Source organism: Meriones unguiculatus, chromosome 19, assembly GCF_030254825.1.
Source record: "Meriones unguiculatus strain TT.TT164.6M chromosome 19, Bangor_MerUng_6.1, whole genome shotgun sequence".
Classification (NCBI taxonomy): domain Eukaryota; kingdom Metazoa; phylum Chordata; class Mammalia; order Rodentia; family Muridae; genus Meriones; species Meriones unguiculatus.
Genome location: NC_083366.1, coordinates 59982512 through 60001729, shown reverse-complemented (window position 1 = coordinate 60001729; position 19218 = coordinate 59982512). Strand labels below are relative to the sequence as shown.

At 40.3% G+C, this 19218-nt stretch overlaps 1 protein-coding gene across 4 annotated transcripts in view; it reads right to left on the bottom strand.

The window, feature by feature from the left end:
- Jarid2 (jumonji and AT-rich interaction domain containing 2) overlaps positions 1 to 19218 on the bottom strand; it is a 196580-nt gene that overhangs the window by 26432 nt on the left and 150930 nt on the right. For all 4 annotated transcript variants that reach the window (XM_060372398.1, XM_060372397.1, XM_060372400.1 and 1 more), the window contains 2 exons: positions 15401 to 15577; positions 3776 to 4011 (listed from right to left, as the gene is read on the bottom strand). In XM_060372398.1, coding sequence (XP_060228381.1) covers positions 3776 to 4011; positions 15401 to 15577 — 413 coding nt within the window. The remainder of the gene's footprint in view (positions 1 to 3775; positions 4012 to 15400; positions 15578 to 19218) is intronic.

Genomic DNA, 19218 nt, shown 5'->3' with positions numbered 1-19218 from the left:
TCAGGATCCAGGGCTTTGTTTGAAGACCAAGGACTAACCATTATTCCTTGGTGGAAGGAGGGTGCTTTTCCTGTGAGAAGGTTATCTGCCCCAGGGCATCAGAGCAAGCAGGACAGAGTGACCGTACTCATCAGCAGCATCCCTTACAAATCACAGCTCAGGAAAAAACATTTCCTACAGTCAAATCTGAAGGTAAAGCTCAGAGTATACTTCAGACACTTAGCTACAATTTACTTTATTGACTTTATTTTCAGAGTACTTTATGTGATGGTCACCTATTTGTCCTTTCATTTCTTACAAGGCCCCTATGTAAAGAGATGGCATAACTGCCACTAAAAAGACAATGGTATAAGGAAGGTAAAGATCATATCTCAAAGGCTCAGTGGAGATCGGGGTCACAGCAAGATTAGAACTTGAAGCGCCAAGTCATCACCCCTGGAGAAGCCCCTATCTGCAGCGTCCAAACCAAAAATAAAAGAAGCTAAGACTGGCAGCACTCAGGTGCTAGCAGCTCACTCTATGGTGGCCTCTGGGGTGGTTTGAAGGGCCCTATAGGCTCATGTATTTGAACGTTTGATTTCCAGTTGGTAGATTGCTGGAAAGAATTAACAGATGTGACTTTGCTGGAGTTGGTGTTTCAATTGGGAAAGGCGTTGAAATAGTAAAAGGCCATGACAGGCCCGGTGCCATTCTCTCTGCCTAATGCCTGAGGAGCAGAATATAGCTCTCAGTTACTTCTTCAGCAGTGTATGCTTGACTGACTGTCTGCCACCGTGCTCCCCATCATGATGACAGTCAACTAATCTTCTGAAAATGTAAGCAAGCCCCCAATTAAATGCTATCATTTATTGTAAAAGTTGTCTTGGTCGTGACATCTTTTGTCACAGCAACAGGCCATTAAATAAGACAGTCTTTATTCAATATTCTAGAGCACTAGTAGATATAAGGTAGTATGCTCCAACCATGGAACAGGAGACAATGAACGCAGGCCAGGAGGCCTTGCTGTTCCCCCCCACTCTCCTAGACTAATTCCTGTTGAGCTATGAGGTCCTGAGATGAGCAGCAATAATACTGGATGAATGTAAACCATGTGTCCCCTGATTAAAAGCCACCCTCATAAATCTCTGGGAGATAAGTAAATAATCAGGAGATACAACTCGACAAAACTAGCTTCTAGTCTTAAGATGTTGGGGGTTGGAGAGATGGCTGGCAGTTCTTGAAGAGGACTCAGGTTCAATTACTAGCATACACACACATGGCAGCTCACAACTGTCCGTAACTCCAGTTCCCGGGGACCTAACACCCTCACAGAGACAAACATGCAAGCAAAACACAAATGCACAAAAAATGTTGTGTATTAGTGTAGAATTTCACTACAAGCAGACTAGAAAATAACATTTTATATGCCTGCTGCATTAGAAAGCATAACTGGTCTACCAATGGTCAGTCCCCATCTCATCTCATGTCTCGAACTAAGCAGTGTTCAGCCTGATTAGTACACTTGAATGGAAAAAAAAAACATGGTGCATGAATTTCAGGAAATGCATAAAATACTAGCCTATCTCAGAAAACTGACTGGATACAGCCACCACCGTCTCTTTAGCTCTGAATCTAGAAATCCTCTTTTAATTCCACCTCACAAACAGAAACATTAGGAACTGAGTTCAGACCCAGTTCCCGTGAAACCAACAGTGGTGGGAGTGGAGCGAATCGCTGACAGAAAACCAAAGCAGGGTGTACTTCCCTGTGCTTTGTGCCTCAGAGAATGGAAAACTCAGGGCCAGCTTCAGGGAGGCAGGCCCCCAGCTGCTGACAGAAAGCAATCTACACTCTCAGTTGCAATCTCTGGTAAAAGACAACACCTTTGTTTCAGGAACCACAGCCACTATTGACATCATTCTAAAATTACTAGCTTCTCTCATGAGGCTTCAAAAGACTTAGAACAGTGGTTCTCAACCTTCCCATTGCTACAACCCTTTAATACAGTTCCTCATGTTGTGGTGACCACCAACCATAAAATTATTTTGTTGCTACTTCGTAACTGTAACTTTGCTACTGTTACAAATTGTAATGTTAACGTCTGATGTGCAGGATATCTGATGTGACCCACAAGGGAGTTGTGATCCAGAAGTTGAAGGTCTCTATAAAACACAGAAACACTTAAATGTGACAACCGTGAAAGAAAGCCTGGAACACCATGTGTGAGCACATGCATATGCACGTGTGCAGCTCTATGCAGGAATATACTCACTGACCCTCCGGGACAAATACTTTGAATTACTTATAGTTACTAAGACTACATTTTGGATTCTGCCAGTCAGGAGATCTCCCCTGCCCCTTCACTGCTCTGCTCTGAATCTATCTTTAGAAACCATAGTCCTGGATGTCTAGTAAAGAGAAGGAATCAATTGTCTGTGGTCCCCCAGGTCAGAAGCATGAAGGGCAAAGGTTTGTTATCTGTTCTGGAAGACCTAGCCCAGGCCTTCCTTACATACCCCAGCAGATCTGCCTATATGCCCATATTCACTGCCTTCCAGAGCTATGAGAAAATATGGACAGGACATGAACAAGAAAATTTCCATAGAACAGCAATGGTCCATCCTGCAGGTCTTAATTGTTGCTCCAAAGAGATCTTGCTTTTCAAGAAGACTTGACTTGATGTCAGAGCAGCATACAACTCTATACTTCTGGTCTCTTGATACAGAACCTTTACATCCAAATATATCTCATCCTATTCAGGTAACTCAGCAGTGTTGCTGGCTGCCTGCTTAGAACACCTGCTACAAGTCCTGGCCTAGAATAAGAGGGCAGGTGAGATGGTCCAACAGGTAAAGGCACTGGCATTCAAGACTGATGATCTCAATTTGATCCCTGGAACATACACGGTGGAAGAAGAGCACCAACTCCCAAATGCTGTCCTCTGACCTCCAGAGAAAAGCTGTGGTGCACACATGCATACACACATGAATATATAAATGTAATAAATATAATCCTATAAAAAATTAAAAACAAACAAAAGCAAACAATAAAATAGACCAAAATAATCCCAGAAAAACCTATGCCATCTACAGAATTCTTTTTACCACCTAACTCTGACTAAAATGAGGAAGGCAGTGGGTGTTTCCACAGTCTACTGGTGGGGCATCTGGGCAAAGAGAACATTTAAAAGTGATGCTCAATGGAGGGCTGGAGAGATGGCTCAGGTTAAAAGCAATATCTGCTTCTACAAGAGGTCCTGAATTCAATTCCCAGCAACCACATGACGGCTCTGAACCATCTGTTCAGGGATCTGTTGCCTGCTGCCCTCTTCTGGTATGCAGATGGAGATGGAGATAGAGGACCCATCTACATTAAACAGACAAACAAAGAAAACGAAGTGATGCTCAAAAACACGGTTGCACATGCCTATAATCCCGGCATTGGAGGAAACAGAGGCAAGTTGATCTCTGTGTGTACAAGGCCAGCCTAGTCAAAACAAAATGAGCCCAGGACAACCAAGGCTACACATAGAAACCCTGTTTTAAAAAACAAAACAAAAACAAAGAAGAACAATCGAAAGTGATGCTCCCTGTCTCCACCCCCCCACCCCCACCGAACTCTAATAACATGCTCAGGAAATCTAGGAAAGAAAGAAAGAACACAGAGGGCACCTTGGTACAGAGACATCATCTCTGTCGTACTATGACCTCCTCTTCTAGCTCCTTCAGGCTAAGCTCACCTTGATGAGTGAAGTGGGCATTTTTGGCACACTAGAAAGCTCCTCACTTAGGGTTACCTGTTTCCGTAAGTCCTGAGCCGACCGATGCAGAGGGGGAGGTTGGTGGTTGGCAGCAAGCCCCTTGGTAGAGGAGCCCGCAGAGGGGGCAGCTGTGGGCTGAGCCGCTGAAGCCTGCTCCCTTCGGCTGTCTGCCCTGTGGTCGCTGTGCTTCTCCTTCCCGGGAGTGGCCTCTTTGCTTTTGTGTTTTTGAGCAGGTTCTTTCTCCCGTGTTGACCTATTGGAACCATTGAAAACTAGAAAGGGAAAAGAAGGGAAAATAAACTTACTACCTTCAGTAGAAGAACCATATCACGTACCTATTCAAACATTCTTCAGAGAAATGACCAGCACACAAATGCACAAGACTCTGAGATGAGATGAAACTGAATAAAACCTTTCAGATATATCCTAAGAAATCCTTCCTATATCATATTTTATAAAATCCATTCATAAAATTCCCTACCATAGGCAATGAGTTGTAGTGGCTCATAACTAAAGCCCAAATACTCCAACACTCAACAACAGCCTGGGCTACACAATGAGTTTTAGGTCAGTATGGCCTACAGTCATCAGCTAGCCCCTGAAATCCAGAGACTTCGTTGCTTTGTTTATTGTAAGCTGCCTACCTAAAATACTCACCAATATGTTGGCAGGATTTTGTTTTGTTTTTCGTTAGGGCAGGGTCTCACTGTATAGTCCTGCATGGCCTGAAATTCACTATGTAAACCAGGCTGGCTTTGAATTCAAAGAGATCTACCTGCCTATGCTTCCAGAGTGCTAGGATTACAGGGTAGAATCCCCTGCTAGAATTGTTTTGTTCTACAACTAACAGGTCATTGTAACCCAAGTGTACCAGTAGCAGGGGTAGAGACCTGAGCAAGGAGCTGAAAAGAAGTCAGCCTTCCTTCCTTTACCAGCCCTTCACAAAGCCAAACCACAAGTACCTCTCCACCCAACCCCCACCTACTCCCAGAACTCCTTTCTAAACATACAGGTAGCTGGAGGGCAAGCTATCAATGCTTGTTCTCACTGTCACAGGAAGGAACCATTTAAATGATTTGCACCTTCTCAGTTGCAAATATTTCTGTCACTTGTCCTTGGAACTTGATATGTAGATTAGGTTGACCTCAAACTCAAAAACACATTTAACAATATGTCACCATGCTCACTCACCATGTTCAAGGCACCACGCTCAATTTGTGTTTTTATAGTGCTACCTTTGCTTTTAAAATGTTAAAGTTTGTCTTCATGTTTAGGAAACTCTCCCACTCCCAAATGCTGGAGATTGCTTCATCTCTCCTCACAAATTATGAAACTGGTTAATAAAAATTATGTTTATGGTATGACACATTATGACAAACAGATTTGTGAAATGGTTAAGTTACACGCTCAGAACTCCCAATGTTTTTGCTAATTTTCTGAGAACATTCATTCTGGATCTGCTTTCTATGTATACGGGGTTCAGCGCTATTAACTGAAGTCATGTTTGACCAACAGCTAGCTCTCCACGGCACACAATATTTTCAAAATTAATATAACTTTCCTTCTAAGCCTTTTTTCTTTTAGGTGTAAATCTTCTTTTGCACAACACAAGATAGATTCACATTTCTCACATCTGAATTAACTGTGAGCAGTAACCTCAATGCTCCTTCCATGACCAGCAATTATATATTCAAAACAGATTTTGGATAGAGAAATAAAGATGGTGTCTCATTGCTCCTCTGTTACACAAGATGCTACTAGATACGGGAAAAATTGAGCAGCTATAGTGGCTGCATTTACTCTAAGTAACCAGCCACTGTCAGAAGCCATCAATCACACTTATAGTTGGAGCCTGGGCCTGCCTGAGACAAATGAAAAGCATCATCTGTGAGGAGTCATACTTCAGTGTGACCAAAAATCAAGAAGGCCCACGAGTCCTGGCTGGTCAATGATTTCTTAAACCAAAGAACATAGCTCCTTTACTCATAGTACAGGGGTAGTCATCCTTAACTCCCAATACCCTGAACTTGTGCCTTCATATTTCCACTAAGACAACCAATTCACAGTATGTCTTGCTTTAACAGTATTCTGAATGAATGCGAAAAGAGGGCACCAGATCTTATTATATATGGTTATGAGTTACCATGCAGTTGCTGGTAACTGAACTCTGGACCTTTGGAAGAACAGCCAGTGCTCTTAATCTCTAAGCCATCTCTCCTGCTTTTAAGCAATAGTTTCATAGCTATTTATTTTACAAATATACAAAATATTCTCTGGATTTATCTATTTCAAAATAGTAGTACTTAAAGACCAATTCCTGACTCTGATATTTATTACTGGGCAAATGATTTGATTCTTGGATTTTTCATTTGAACACTGAGGATAACAAATGCTCCTGCAGAAAGGTACTAAGGAAACTGCATCACCATATCCTGGCCAGGCATGCAACCTGTGACCACTGGAGTTCATGAAATCTACTATACTTGCCATTTGCCTGCCACAGGGTCCCTATGACAAAGACCTTCCACAGGATCCGAATAAAGCTCAGCACCGCCACCATCTGTCTCCAGATGCTACCCAATTTGCCTCTAGCACAGTTACTGTCTAGCTTGTCACTTGTCCAAGCCTTCATGCTCTTATGTAACATGGAGGGAAAGGAATGCTTATCTCCTACCGCAATGACAATTCAGGGAGAAAAAAAAGTTTGGAGAAATAGGTTAGCTGTTCCTGGCACAAGGCCCACACTAGCAGTGACTACTACAATGTTTTGCAAATGAATCATGGTCAACAACCAGTTCTAAGTTGCGATAGAACAGTCAGTCAGCAGTCAGCTGTGTCCTCCAGACCTAGAAAAGGAAGCCCAGCCACTGCCTGTACATGAAAGGGAAAGGCACAGTCCTATGGTTTCAATGGATTAGACTTGGAGGACTTTCAACTACCAATCCACTTTGCCAGGAAAAAAGGCTGAAAAGCAAAAATCTGGCACCAGAGGTGAAGCTGTGCAGAGGGTGTTGAGGGAGGCCAGTGCGATCAATGCAGCAGTGTGCTTGCTAATGAGTATTTTAATAAGATATCCTAGGAAAGAGAAATGAAACAAACTTTGATTTTCAAACAAAAGATGCTTTTCAAATGATTCTGGCTGTAACCATCCTGCTACTTTATACCAGCAATATACTTCAACGCCAAACATAACCCAAAAGTCACAGTGTGTGTTTAATAGGAAGAAAAGGGAAGAGAATGATGGAGAAAAGACGATAAAGCCAAGGACAAGGTATATTTTGTACTCGACAGCTCATTAATTTTAAGTGTCGTGGGAACCTGCTAGTTTTATTTCTCCAAGTAATTATCTTTTGTCTTAATTTGTAAGATTTTCAAGAAAGACAGAGAAGGAAGGTTAAAAAAAAACCCTTCACTTTTTGTGAGCATGAGACAGAAAGGCATCAATGTATAGAAGTTCTCTGCACACTGTCCCCAATTAAAAGAAAGAATTGGGCTACTTTCTTTAAGCATCCATCACAGCAAACCATATTAGAAAACTGTATTGTTCTGAGATACAAATAGCCTTCCATTAATGAACAGAGGTTGGTATACTGATTTGTATACACTTACTCTGAAAGTTAAATGCTCTATATAGACAAGTGTTTTCACACCATGACAAACAAAATCTTTAAATCCTGTGGCTGATATTTTGATTGAAGGTCACTTCATTCTTGAAAGGAAAGTTTTCCATCCAACAAGGAGTAAAACACAGGCAAGAAAAGTTTCTTTAGCTTCTTTTCTGTCTTTTCTGCAATTATGTGAGAGGTGGAAAGCTACTTTTCCATGGGGAAATTCACATTTACAGCTCCCAGGAGTCCAACATGAATGGTGCTGCCCATGAGGTCTCTTCAAACATTGAGATCTGGGCATGTTCAAGGCAACCTTTGAAAGGAGTATGTATCTAAACCTCACACATACAAAGGCTCACATTTGGAGCTCAGTTCCCAGTTACCAACACATCTGTGCCCAACTCCCTCCAGGACAAACCAGCTGGACCCTCGTCTGCCTTCCACAACACACTGAAGTATTGCATCACAGAAAGGAGCTATGTAAATATCAGGGTTATCTTTTTGAGAGCACTTGAAACACTGGCAAAGATGTACATTTCATATAAAAAAATTAATTCCTTTTAAAGAATGCTGACAAAGCCAACAATCTAGTCTCTCACCCTTGTCTTGCTAATTAATCCCAATGAACAGGACAAATGCCAGGAGGCAAGTAGTTATTACGTATGAAGTTAAAAAGGAGTACCTGATGCTTGATAAAAGATTGTCCATATTCTTGAGACTCACTTTAGAGCTGATGTGGGTGGATGATTTAGAAACTCAGAAGAGCTACTCTAGAAAACTGGGTCGCTTTCAGGAAAACACCAGGCAAGCAGGAAAGAATAAACACAAAGACCTTCAAGCCTGAACAGATACAAATTAGTTAAATTAAGAAGAACATTGTCCCTGTCAATCAACACCTCTCCAAAATAAGAGGTTGAGGAAGAGAAGGAATCACTGTAGGAGAAAAAATTAAGAAGAAACATACATATAGGAAGGAAAAAGAGATCCACTGCATATTCCTGATACCAAGGCAGGCACTTAAATGTAAGTTTCATGTTGAGGCACAGGCTCCAGCAGTTGGTTGACATTAAAGCCTTGTTACTGTACAAATGCAGAACTTCCCTGGAGCCAGTTCAACTTTTGAGTTTCTACTGTCTAAAAACAATGAGATGTTGGCCAAGGAGTATCAATACTTCAGGAAGATTGTACTGCAGCATGTAGGTACTCTAACCAGGCTTACCATGGACTGAAAGAGCACAGTAACTCAGTACAGCATCCAGGCTTAAAGCAGGCTTAGCCCAAGCATCCTGGTCAAGTTCTATTGGTTTACTGTATCTGCAAAAACCAGCTAGAATCCCACCTCACTCAAATGATAGGAGAGAGTAGTGTGTGCCTGGTTTGGTTTAGATTAATTATCCTTTTTCCCACAACAGACAAGGTCATGCTATTCAGCTCTGAATGGCCTAAAATTTGCAATAATAACCTCCTAGTCTCTCAAGTGCTTGGATTACAGGCCTCTGCACAAGAATTAATGTATGTAATTTTTCAAGCCAACTGAATTTCCATCTTTTATGGAAAACTTAAATTCCCTAAAATCACAATTTGGTTTCTACTGTCCAAACATCAGAATATATTATGGGTAATGGCGTAAAATAACCATAGAGATGGATATATTTGCCATTTAAACATGTTTCCAATGTTACTGGTAATTCATGATACAAAGTTTTAATGGCTATTAATAACTTTATAAATAATGTGTCAGGACAATAGAAAGACCATAAACCAAAATGAATAATTTGACATTGAAAAAGTTTCCTGGTCTTCTTGGCCAAACAAAACACTGATAACAAGATGAGGCCCTAGCCTTGACAGCTATTTCAAGGTATTTGCCTTCACCAACTTTCCAGAGGGACCCTGGGGAGAAGGGACTCAGCAAACGGATCCCCACACTTCACTCAGGAAAACAGAAGACTCCTGCACTATTCACAGAACGGATGGAGCATTAACTGTGAAGAAGAACAGGGAGTGATTCTGCAGTGTGGAATCTTAAAAACTCTGCACTCAAAAGATAATGTGTTCTAAGGGCCCTGGAGAGATGGCTCAGAGGTTTAGAGCACTGGCTGCTCTTCCAGATATCTTGAGTTCAATTCCCAGCAACCATGCGGTGGATCATAACCATGTATAATAAGATCTGGTGTCCTCTTCTGGTGTGCAGGTGTACATGGAGAAAGAACATTATATGCATAATAAATAAATCTTTAAAAAAAAAAAAAAGATAAATGTGTTCTGAAAGGATATCCAGATCTCAAGTAAATGTTAAGAATTCTGGCTCCCCGTTGAACTTGAATAATCACATCATAGTAGGAGAAAGACCCTGATATGTGGCCCATTATAGTACAAGATAAAGGAAAATTACCATTTTCAAAATAAAAATACAAAACTAGGAAAAAAATGGGTTTCAAAATGCAGAAGAATAAATAAACACACACACATACCCCTACCTCAATCACTGATTCTTCTTTGGGGGCTGAGCTGGACTAGGGCAGTTACCAAGCCTAAGAGTAGTAGTGTCAGCATCAAAGGCAGATAGACCAAACTACTGAGGACCAGAACAATGACAAGAGACCAATTTCTGGCCCCACAGGACATTAAAATACTTTGGTTTCACCCAGAAACTTGCCTGCATAAACTGGAAAAGCTGGAACAGAAGCAGGAGGCAGAAACTGGCCCAGGCAGCTTGCCTGATAAACATAAGACGTCCATTAAGAGCTGATGGATCTGACTAGGCAACATAACTTCCCAATTAAATAAATATGCAGTATCAAAGACAGGAAAACATGCCATTTAATGGACTGTCTTCAAGGGTGTTCAAATAAACACCTTGAAACCATGATTCTAATACTCTTGCACCCTCACTCAATATTCATCCAGATTGAGAAGTAGCTTTCAAAAACTCTGCCTTTGTCAACAAGGTTTACTGGGTAACTTAAGGTTCTCCTTAAAACAGTTCAGAAAAACACAGCTGAAATTCTTCAGTACTGAACTGCTCAGTAAACATCAAGTGCATAATGAGTGTTCTTGTTAAAGTAGACTGAAGTTGGACGTGATGGCACATGCCTGTAATCCCAGCAGAGGCAGAAACAGGCGGATCTCTGTGAGGTTGAGGCCAGTCCGGTCTACAAAGCGAGTCCAGGACAGGTAGGGCTACACAGAAAAACCAATTAACACATACAAATTTATTGTAGTCCTAATTGTGAGGAGGTATTTTAATTAGCATCATAAGACAAACTACGGCATGATTAGAAGAGAACAGAATAAGAGCCACCTACCAAGTGACAGGTACCTTGTTTAGTCTCAGACATCCATTTACTGAAGCTCTAAGTCTTACACATCATATAACTCATTCACAGAGCATGGTTCCACAGACTTCAGCATGCATACAGATGCAAAGTTGAAAAGGTTTTCTTTATCCCAGGAGAAGGCCCATATCCTGAACCTTCTTCCCACAACTGTAACCAGGTCTTTGAATCAGGTGGTTTGGAACAGAAAAATTGTGGCTTCAAAGATCAATAGCTGGCAGTCCTGTGTGGCTGGAGGAAAAGAACCAGAGCACAGGGCTTCTCCTGTACCCCAGGTGCACATTCTTACTAGTCATCATAAAACAGATCCCCACACTAATGCTGTGTGTGTGTGTGTGTGTGTGTGTGTGTGTGTGTGTGTGTGTGCTTCTGTAAGACCAGTGGAGAACATACTTTAGAATAATGAGAAGAAACTGCATCAAAGGGTTAAGCTGGCAGGGCTGCCAGAAGGCTCTCTACAACTAACTTCCTCACAAAGCAGCTGAGGTGTGCTGGGAATGTCAGCACAAAAGTACCAACTGATTCTCAGATAACTCTCAGCATATGCCCAGGCATCTGAGACACATGAACTTTCTAGAATTCTCTTAGCAAATCTGAGTCCAGATTGTTTTCCAATTACATGATGAGTTAGTAACAGTGACAAATATGGCATATCCAAACAGGCAATAACCCAAGAAACAGGATAGGTGGCATCTCTTTGAAAGAAAATCAATCTCCACTACAAAAGGGTGCACCTTCAGAAGCTGCTTGGATTCTGAAGTATACTCTGATTACCATGCCAAGTGGTCTGTTAACAAACAGTCCCTCAAATACTCCGGGGTGTTACGCAGACAGATTTCCTAACTCTAGAAACTGCTGTTCCTCCAAGATAAGCTCCAACCTTACACTCCCACTTCTTTGCAATAGTCAACAGGAAAGGTGGAACTGCCAGAGGCTAGAAAGAGAGCAGGTTATCCCATGCCTGCTGAAGCAGTATTCTGTCAGGCAAGACTTGGGCTCTGCTCATCACAAACCCTCTAAGATGACAGATAGAGGGGGCTCATAACTCCTCAAGGACAATGACAACACACAAACACAGGAAACTTGTCCAAATTATTGCTTTTTGGCCGCCATACAAAATGCCCCCAGTGTGAATCCAAAGGCAATTAAATCATTCCAGCTGGGAGTCCAATGTTTAAAAGACTCCTGAGAAATATTGCTCTATAGAAAAAGATGTACACAAAAAGGAACAATTATATCTCCTATTCCTTCCAAGATCCTTTAAAGGAAAAAAAAAAAAAATACATTTGACGAACTTCCACCAAGCTATTCTGCAGAAGGTGACAAAAAACTTGCCAAGACAACAATACTAAGAAAATGCCAAGTTCATTCCAAATGCATTAATTCCTAATCTACTCCAGTTAACTAGTGTTAAAACAAAGAAAAGAGCAAAACAATTAGAAACACTTTTCAAGCTCTAAAACATTCCAAATACTAACTTGCATGATAAATGCATGCTTAGTTTGATTGTGCTGTTCTATTTCCAAACAGTACTTCTATGGGGGGCCTGCTCCTGCCATCATTTGAGGTTCTGCATATGAAAGATGATTTTACAAATATCAAAATGGAAATCCCTGGCATGACTATTTGTTATTGCACCCTTAATCTGAGTTGCAACCAAAGGTTAACCAATCAGGTAATGCTGTACAAGTCATCCCAGAATGGTATATATTTTTTTTAATCAATAAATCCTTTTCAATTAGGGTGTTCTGTCACTTGTAAAGAATATGGGGACCTACATGATGTTTTCAGAACTAAGCTTCTATCAGGGATGCTTGGCTCGCACATGATTTTAGGGCCCTGGTTTTTAATCTAAGAATGCTGACACACTCAGACCCAAGGAGATATGCAAAATGCCTGTCAAGAATAGGTTATTCTCTCCGCCAGTTCTCAAGAGACCAAGTGTCCTGACACCACACCATGAGAGATATACTCCTACTCCATTTCAACAGAAACAAAGTAAATCAGGAAAAAGGACTGCCTGTTTGGGCTCTAGAATTTTTCAAACTTCTTCTTGACTGTTTTTGGTCCACTTATCTCCCTGCATCCTGGTGGGTTGATCCATCCAGAGAGGACAAAATGTCTCTCTCTGGGCTTCCTGACATGTCTCAACACTGTAATATACAAAGAGAGAGATGAATACCAACCTGAAAAGCAATAGAAAAGTGTGAAAAGCAGCTTGCTTTCCCCAATTTGTCTCTTAGAAAACAGTCAACAAATCTGAGGAATAACCTGGTAAACAGTAATGATAATCTCACCCAGCATCTTCCTGGTAGGGGGGAAAAACCCACCTAAGGCATGTGGACATTCACAGTGAAGTTGAAATAGCAAAAAAAAAAAAAAAAAAGAGATCATCTAACTTTACATCACCTTTTGACCCACAAACTATTCTGTATCTTGTCTGTTTGGGCAACATGAAAGCAGATTCTAACCGAAGACATTCACAGCCACATACACACACTATCCCTAACCCTCAGTTTACCAAAACAGTCTGAAGTTAAGGAACTGAGGCAGGCAGCAGACCACAGCATCATGTCTCACTTGAATGTAGGCTGTAATACTGCAGAGCAATCTCACCCCATTCTGCGGAGTGGCAAATCTAAAAGCTGGTGCCATGGCTAGGATACCATATAGGGCAATAGGGGGTGCAGTGCCATCCAGGAACAAATTTGGAGCTCTGCAGGTATTCTCAGAAAAGAACATTTTCATGAATCTAAAAAGGATCACCTTTAAAATCCACTAATAGTCTTGAACATCTCACAGCACAACAAACCTCAGGCCCAGAAACAGGTAAAAAGAATTATTTTAATCAATCATGAACATAGATAGACACATCACAGTAAGAGAGTAAAAATGCAATGTAGTTTAAGGAATGAATCAAATAGTATACTAAACAAAGTGTATTGTCCTCATATGGACATAACTGAGATGAAGATAATAAGAATCATTTCATCTTTTGTTCATAACTACTCATTCTCAATTCTCCATCAAACAAAAAGAAGAAACTAAGATTACATTATTTCTCAAGAAGCAAAGCCTTGCAAGTCTGTTCTCACTGTGAATCAAAATTTCATCCACGATGAGATAACTGTGGCTCTGTATTTCTCATATCAATAACCAATGAGGATGAATCAACAGGTAATAACCTCTTTGGACCTTCACGAATTAACCCTCGTCCAATTCTTGCCTTTTATTATCATGGCCGCATCATGAGCCATGCCACTCCATGTGTGGAAGCCCATGTTCTTATCAGATCTTTCTCAGGCAGAATCCTCCAACTACATTATTTTCCTTTTACTTAAAACAAACAAACAAACAAACAAAAAACCAAAACACCTCTTAGACTGTTCTAACTTCACTGACTTGATCTTAGTTTCACACTTAAAATCAAACTCCCTATTCTCTGTATGAAATTCTTCCTCCCGCCAACCAGGGCATTCTTTTCAGGTCCCCAAAGTACATCTCAGTCATAATTATCCTTTTCACTAACAAATATACCCTCTAAGATAGTAGTACAACAAACTATGAAGTAAGTAAAACTCTATCACACACCCTTTTCATCATTACAATTCAACCATACACTTGAACCTGAATGCCAAATGAAAGGCAATTCTCTCAAAGTTTCCATGATGGGAACTAGAAAATGGATCCATAGGTAAAAACACTTGCTACCCAATGATACAAGCCCCACAGATTACCTTCAATTACTAGAACCAACAGAAAGGTAAAGAGATCTGATTCCATAGTTTTCCTCTGGCCTATACTAATGTGTGATATAATAAAAAAAGAAGAATAAGGAAAATGAGGAGGAGGAGGAGGAGGAGGAGGAGGAGGAGGAGGAGGAGAAAGACTTCCTGATAGCTTTTTTCTATTAACATTTGATTACATTTAAGTACCACTTTGTATAGGATGCATATCCCTAATTAAACTGCCGAATGTGTATGTGTATGTATGTATTTGTGTGTCTGTATTACACACATACACATAATGTACACAAAAATATATTAAAAATACCAATTTAGCATGTTATTCACTTTTTAAAAAAGTTTGTTGTAAAATCAATTTCTATAAACATTATAACAGAACTAGTCTCATACAACTTAAATTTACTGCATCGCGGAGTAAAAGACATATAAAAGAGAATAGGGAATTTGTATGTATGTAAGTTCTCATCATCTCTCTCCCTCTCTCTCCCATACACAAAGCAGTGTCTTTCTCAAGGATGTCTAAGGATACAACCTCCTAGCCTTCAACTCTCAAGTCATTCCCTTTTATAGAATTCTCCTCCATCAAGACTACCTCGTGAAAATTCACTATAGCAGATGTGCATTGTGAATGTCATAATATTTCTCTATACTATATATTCCTGGAAAACAATCAAAATAAAAGCTGATTATGAAAGTATGCCCATCTTGTTAACCATTACTATTTAGTGTTCCCTCTTCTGGCCTGTCATCTGTAGTTCCTATGGAGTTTGTAATCATTTCCACATAAAACACCTTCATTTTCATATAGAATATGTTTGGGCTAAACTCTGTCCACAAAGAGTCTGATACTTGAATTAACCTGAAAAAAATCTGGCTGAGACCCAAGGTGATACCCTTCAAACCTTATCTCAACACTCACCCAAAGCCTTGCTTATACTGCCCTTTATACAACTTCAATGGTGGACCTACCATGGCCGTTGTGTACATGCTTATGGGTTTTTCCTTTCCTTGGGGTTGACTGGCACGACGATGAAGCATTGTTGGTAGCTGTTTTGACATCTTCTGTCTCATCATCTTCCTCTTCGACATCCTCCTCATCCTGAGAGCTTCCAAAATATACCATACTGCTGGGCAGCGCAGGAGAACCTGGCAGGTCAGGACATGGACTTCATCAACACCAATCTTGACACTCCCCCTTCCCAGAAAATCACCCACAGGAACTAGTTTCCAAAGCTAGGGCCCTAACTGCATGCTGGCCACATAAAGTAAAGCTATTCATCGCTGGCGCCACTTTTATTTTCAAATATTCCCCTCGAAGTGCAGCTCCATCTGCACCCTTTAGCAACTTCAAGCAAAACCCTCCAGAAAGGTGTAATACCATTCATCAAAACACAGCAAATTAAAATTTTAAGAATCTTATCTGCAATAGTCTCATAGAAAAAAACTACAAATAATAGCAAGGAATGAATTACACAAGAAAATGTGAGTAAAATGAAAACATCTAGCCATATTGTTGGAGGATTACTTTGCATTCTGCATTTAACTGACAACTTTGGAAATGAGAGGGGGAAAAATCAATTATTGATGACAGAAGGAGAACTAAATTTTGTCCTTTATGAGGTTACTCTCTTATGATACATAAAAGACCAGGTACAGAAGCTCCCCAACACCTCAAATATTTTACAAACTACTCTGAAGTTTGTGGGACATGTTATTAAATTTAATTCCTTGGGCTAGAGACAAAGTTCAACAGTTTAAGAATACTGGCTACACCAGGTGTGATGGTGCATGTCTTTAAACCCAGCACTTGGGAGGCATAGGCAGGAAGTTTGTTTGAGGCCAGCCTGGTCAGGACTACACAGAGAAACCCTTCAAAAAGCCAGCCAACCAGCCAACCAACCAACCAACCAACCAACCAACCAACCAGACAAACAAACAACCAGACAAAAGGAAGGTTCTGAAACCTGAAACTAGTTTTGGAAAATCATTTGTCAAACAAGAGTAAAGAAAGTGACATTAAAAAAAATAAAAAAAATACCCACATTTTCACTGAAGCTATTTATATGCAACTCTACAAGGGTCTTTTTGTAAGGATTGGGGCTCATATAAATGAGTAAATTCCTGTAAAACACTAAATAGCAAAACTGTGGAGTTTAAAAACAAAGCAATCTACTTAAAGAAGAAGCCATATTCCTTTCTTTTGCATCTATCCTCTCTGTTCTCAAATCTTGCTTTCTCTGCAGTAAAAACAAAGCTGTTAATACCACAGAAAAGTCACTTCCACACAGAAGTACAGTATACTCCTCCTTTATCAAGCACAGCTAAGCCAAAGGAAGATTCTGTCTGGAACCAGAGGCCAAAAAAAAAAAAAAAAAAGCAGAGATAACACCCTGAGACTTTCTCCCCATTAAGCACCATGCATAGGAAAGTTGTGTAAAAGAAGAACTTTAAAATCCTATGCATGGCCCAAAAGGAAATCTCAAACTTCCTGCCAAGAGCAGGGTTTACAGACGACCAGGGTTTGATTCGGATGGCTCATAATCAACCGTAAGTCCGGTTCTAAAAGATCTGGTTGCCTCTTCTGCACTCCAAGGGCACCAGACACTCAAATGGTACACATACATAAAGATAAACTGCTAAACAAAAGAATTGATATATTCCCTTCCTCTTTTTCTTTGCTTGCAATCATTCCTAACCACCACCAATGGTCAAAACTGATAAGCTGGAGGACTAGGAGTTTAAGGCCAGCATGAACTACATTTTGGTTTGTTTGTTTGTTTGTCTTGGGAGGAAAAAGGGTGTAAATGAATGACAGACAACAGCACTCCAATTAAATTATCGGGATTAACTTTTGGAGTAGTAAGTATGAAATGATTTAATTTTACACCCAAACACCAGAGGGCTACAGGCTGCAAACGAGACCCCAGTGTAGAATTGCATGGTCTAACAAAATTTTTTCCTGTTTTATTTTTGCACCTTTAATCAATTTCATTTAGCATAAAGTTTCTTGACAAAAGGAAGGTTCTGAAACCTGAAACTAGTTTTGGAAAATCATTTGTCAAACAAGAGTAAAGAAAGTGACATTAAAAAAAAATAAAAAATACCCACATTTTCACTGAAGCTATTTATATGCAACTCTACAAGGGTCTTTTTGTAAGGATTGGGGCTCAGTAACCGGATTTCCACTGGAGAATTTCAGTTCATTACCACCAGAAAGGACAACACAAGATGTTCTTCATCCAAACATCAGTCCTGAGCCCTTTTAACCCTCTGTCAAGTACAACAATGGTCCCCTTGAGCAAGATATAGAATACTACGACTCCAAACCAACCTAGCACTTCTGCAATATTAGAAACATTAAAGAATGACTAGCATATCATATAGAAAGCAGACACACACCTGTTAAATATGGGCAGGCCCTTGTACTTGTACATGTCAATAACCTTGCTGTCAATTGACAAGAAAAACTACAGTCTTGTGATGCATAGTCTACCTCTGTAGCTGTAGAAATCTGTCCAGGAATCCTGCCACCCTATTCATTTCAAGTTAGCAACCTCGTATCTAAACCCGAAATGGAAAAAAATCAATGTACTGACAAAACTTCACTCTATTCTCTAGATAAGACTAAGAAAAAAAGCTAAGTAACAACCTAAAGAAGAATGAAAAGGCATCTGTGAAGTTCTATGTCAAAGAAAAGTACTCATTTCCTTCTCACATAGTAAAAATCTAGTTATCTAACTTAGAGGTAAAAAGTTTACAGGAGGAATCTAGGAAAGCAGCTTCCAAATCCTCAATTCAGGCATGAGTATGTACCACTGCTGCCGAGGGAAATTATTTCACATTCTTCAGTGCAAAAAGAGTAGTAGGCAGGTATATTCTGGACAGATAATACACAGATAGCTGAATACTGAGACCACCTCAAGAGTAAAGGGTACTTTACTTGGAAGTTGGTCTAATGCTAATTATTGGCCCTAAAGATCTGTGTACTGCCATGTTTGTGTAAACCTGCCTAAAATCTGGTTGCTGTCATCCATGTGTAAACCTGCCTAAGACATACATGATGGGTTGATTAAACAGAGCAGAATGGAGTAGGTGTGGCTAGGATTCCTGAGCTTTTGAGGAGAATCACAGGAAACAGAAGGACAGGAGGAGAGCGAGGAGGAGGATGCCATGGTGGGTTAGCCTGGAGAAGAAATCACATGGACCTGGAGGAAGGTCCAGAAGAAGAATACAAGCAAGTATGATAGGATTATGTCTGGAAGGTAGACCAGATGAGGAGGATTGAGACGGATGGCATTGGATGGGGATGGGAGATAGCTGGTAGATATTGAGATAGTGTAAGGAAAGTATCTGCCCAGCCCAAGGTAAATAAGGCAATTATAAATCTTACAGGTTTATAATCTTATGTTTTGTAATAGCGGGTTAGATAATACCGCCGTGATAATCTTAGGGCTAATAACAAACATTTTACAACCCAACACTTAATATATTTATTTATAACAACAGAGTATGTTTAATTTTTTTTCATTATAAACATTTTGTAATAGATCCTGACACACTTTTAAAAAGTTAGTGTATACCTTGAAATTTTCCTCCAAATGTCAGACAGATAGAAATGAGAGTGGATACTAATAATGAGAAAGGCAAATCTGGCAAAATGGTGATTTCCCCATAGCAGGATTCAAACCAATTGCAAAAACTACAGCAATGACACTGGAAACAAGACAGGCCTGATAAGAGCCGTCCTTGGGGTGGCCTCTTCTTCCTGTGAGGCAAACAAAGCCTCA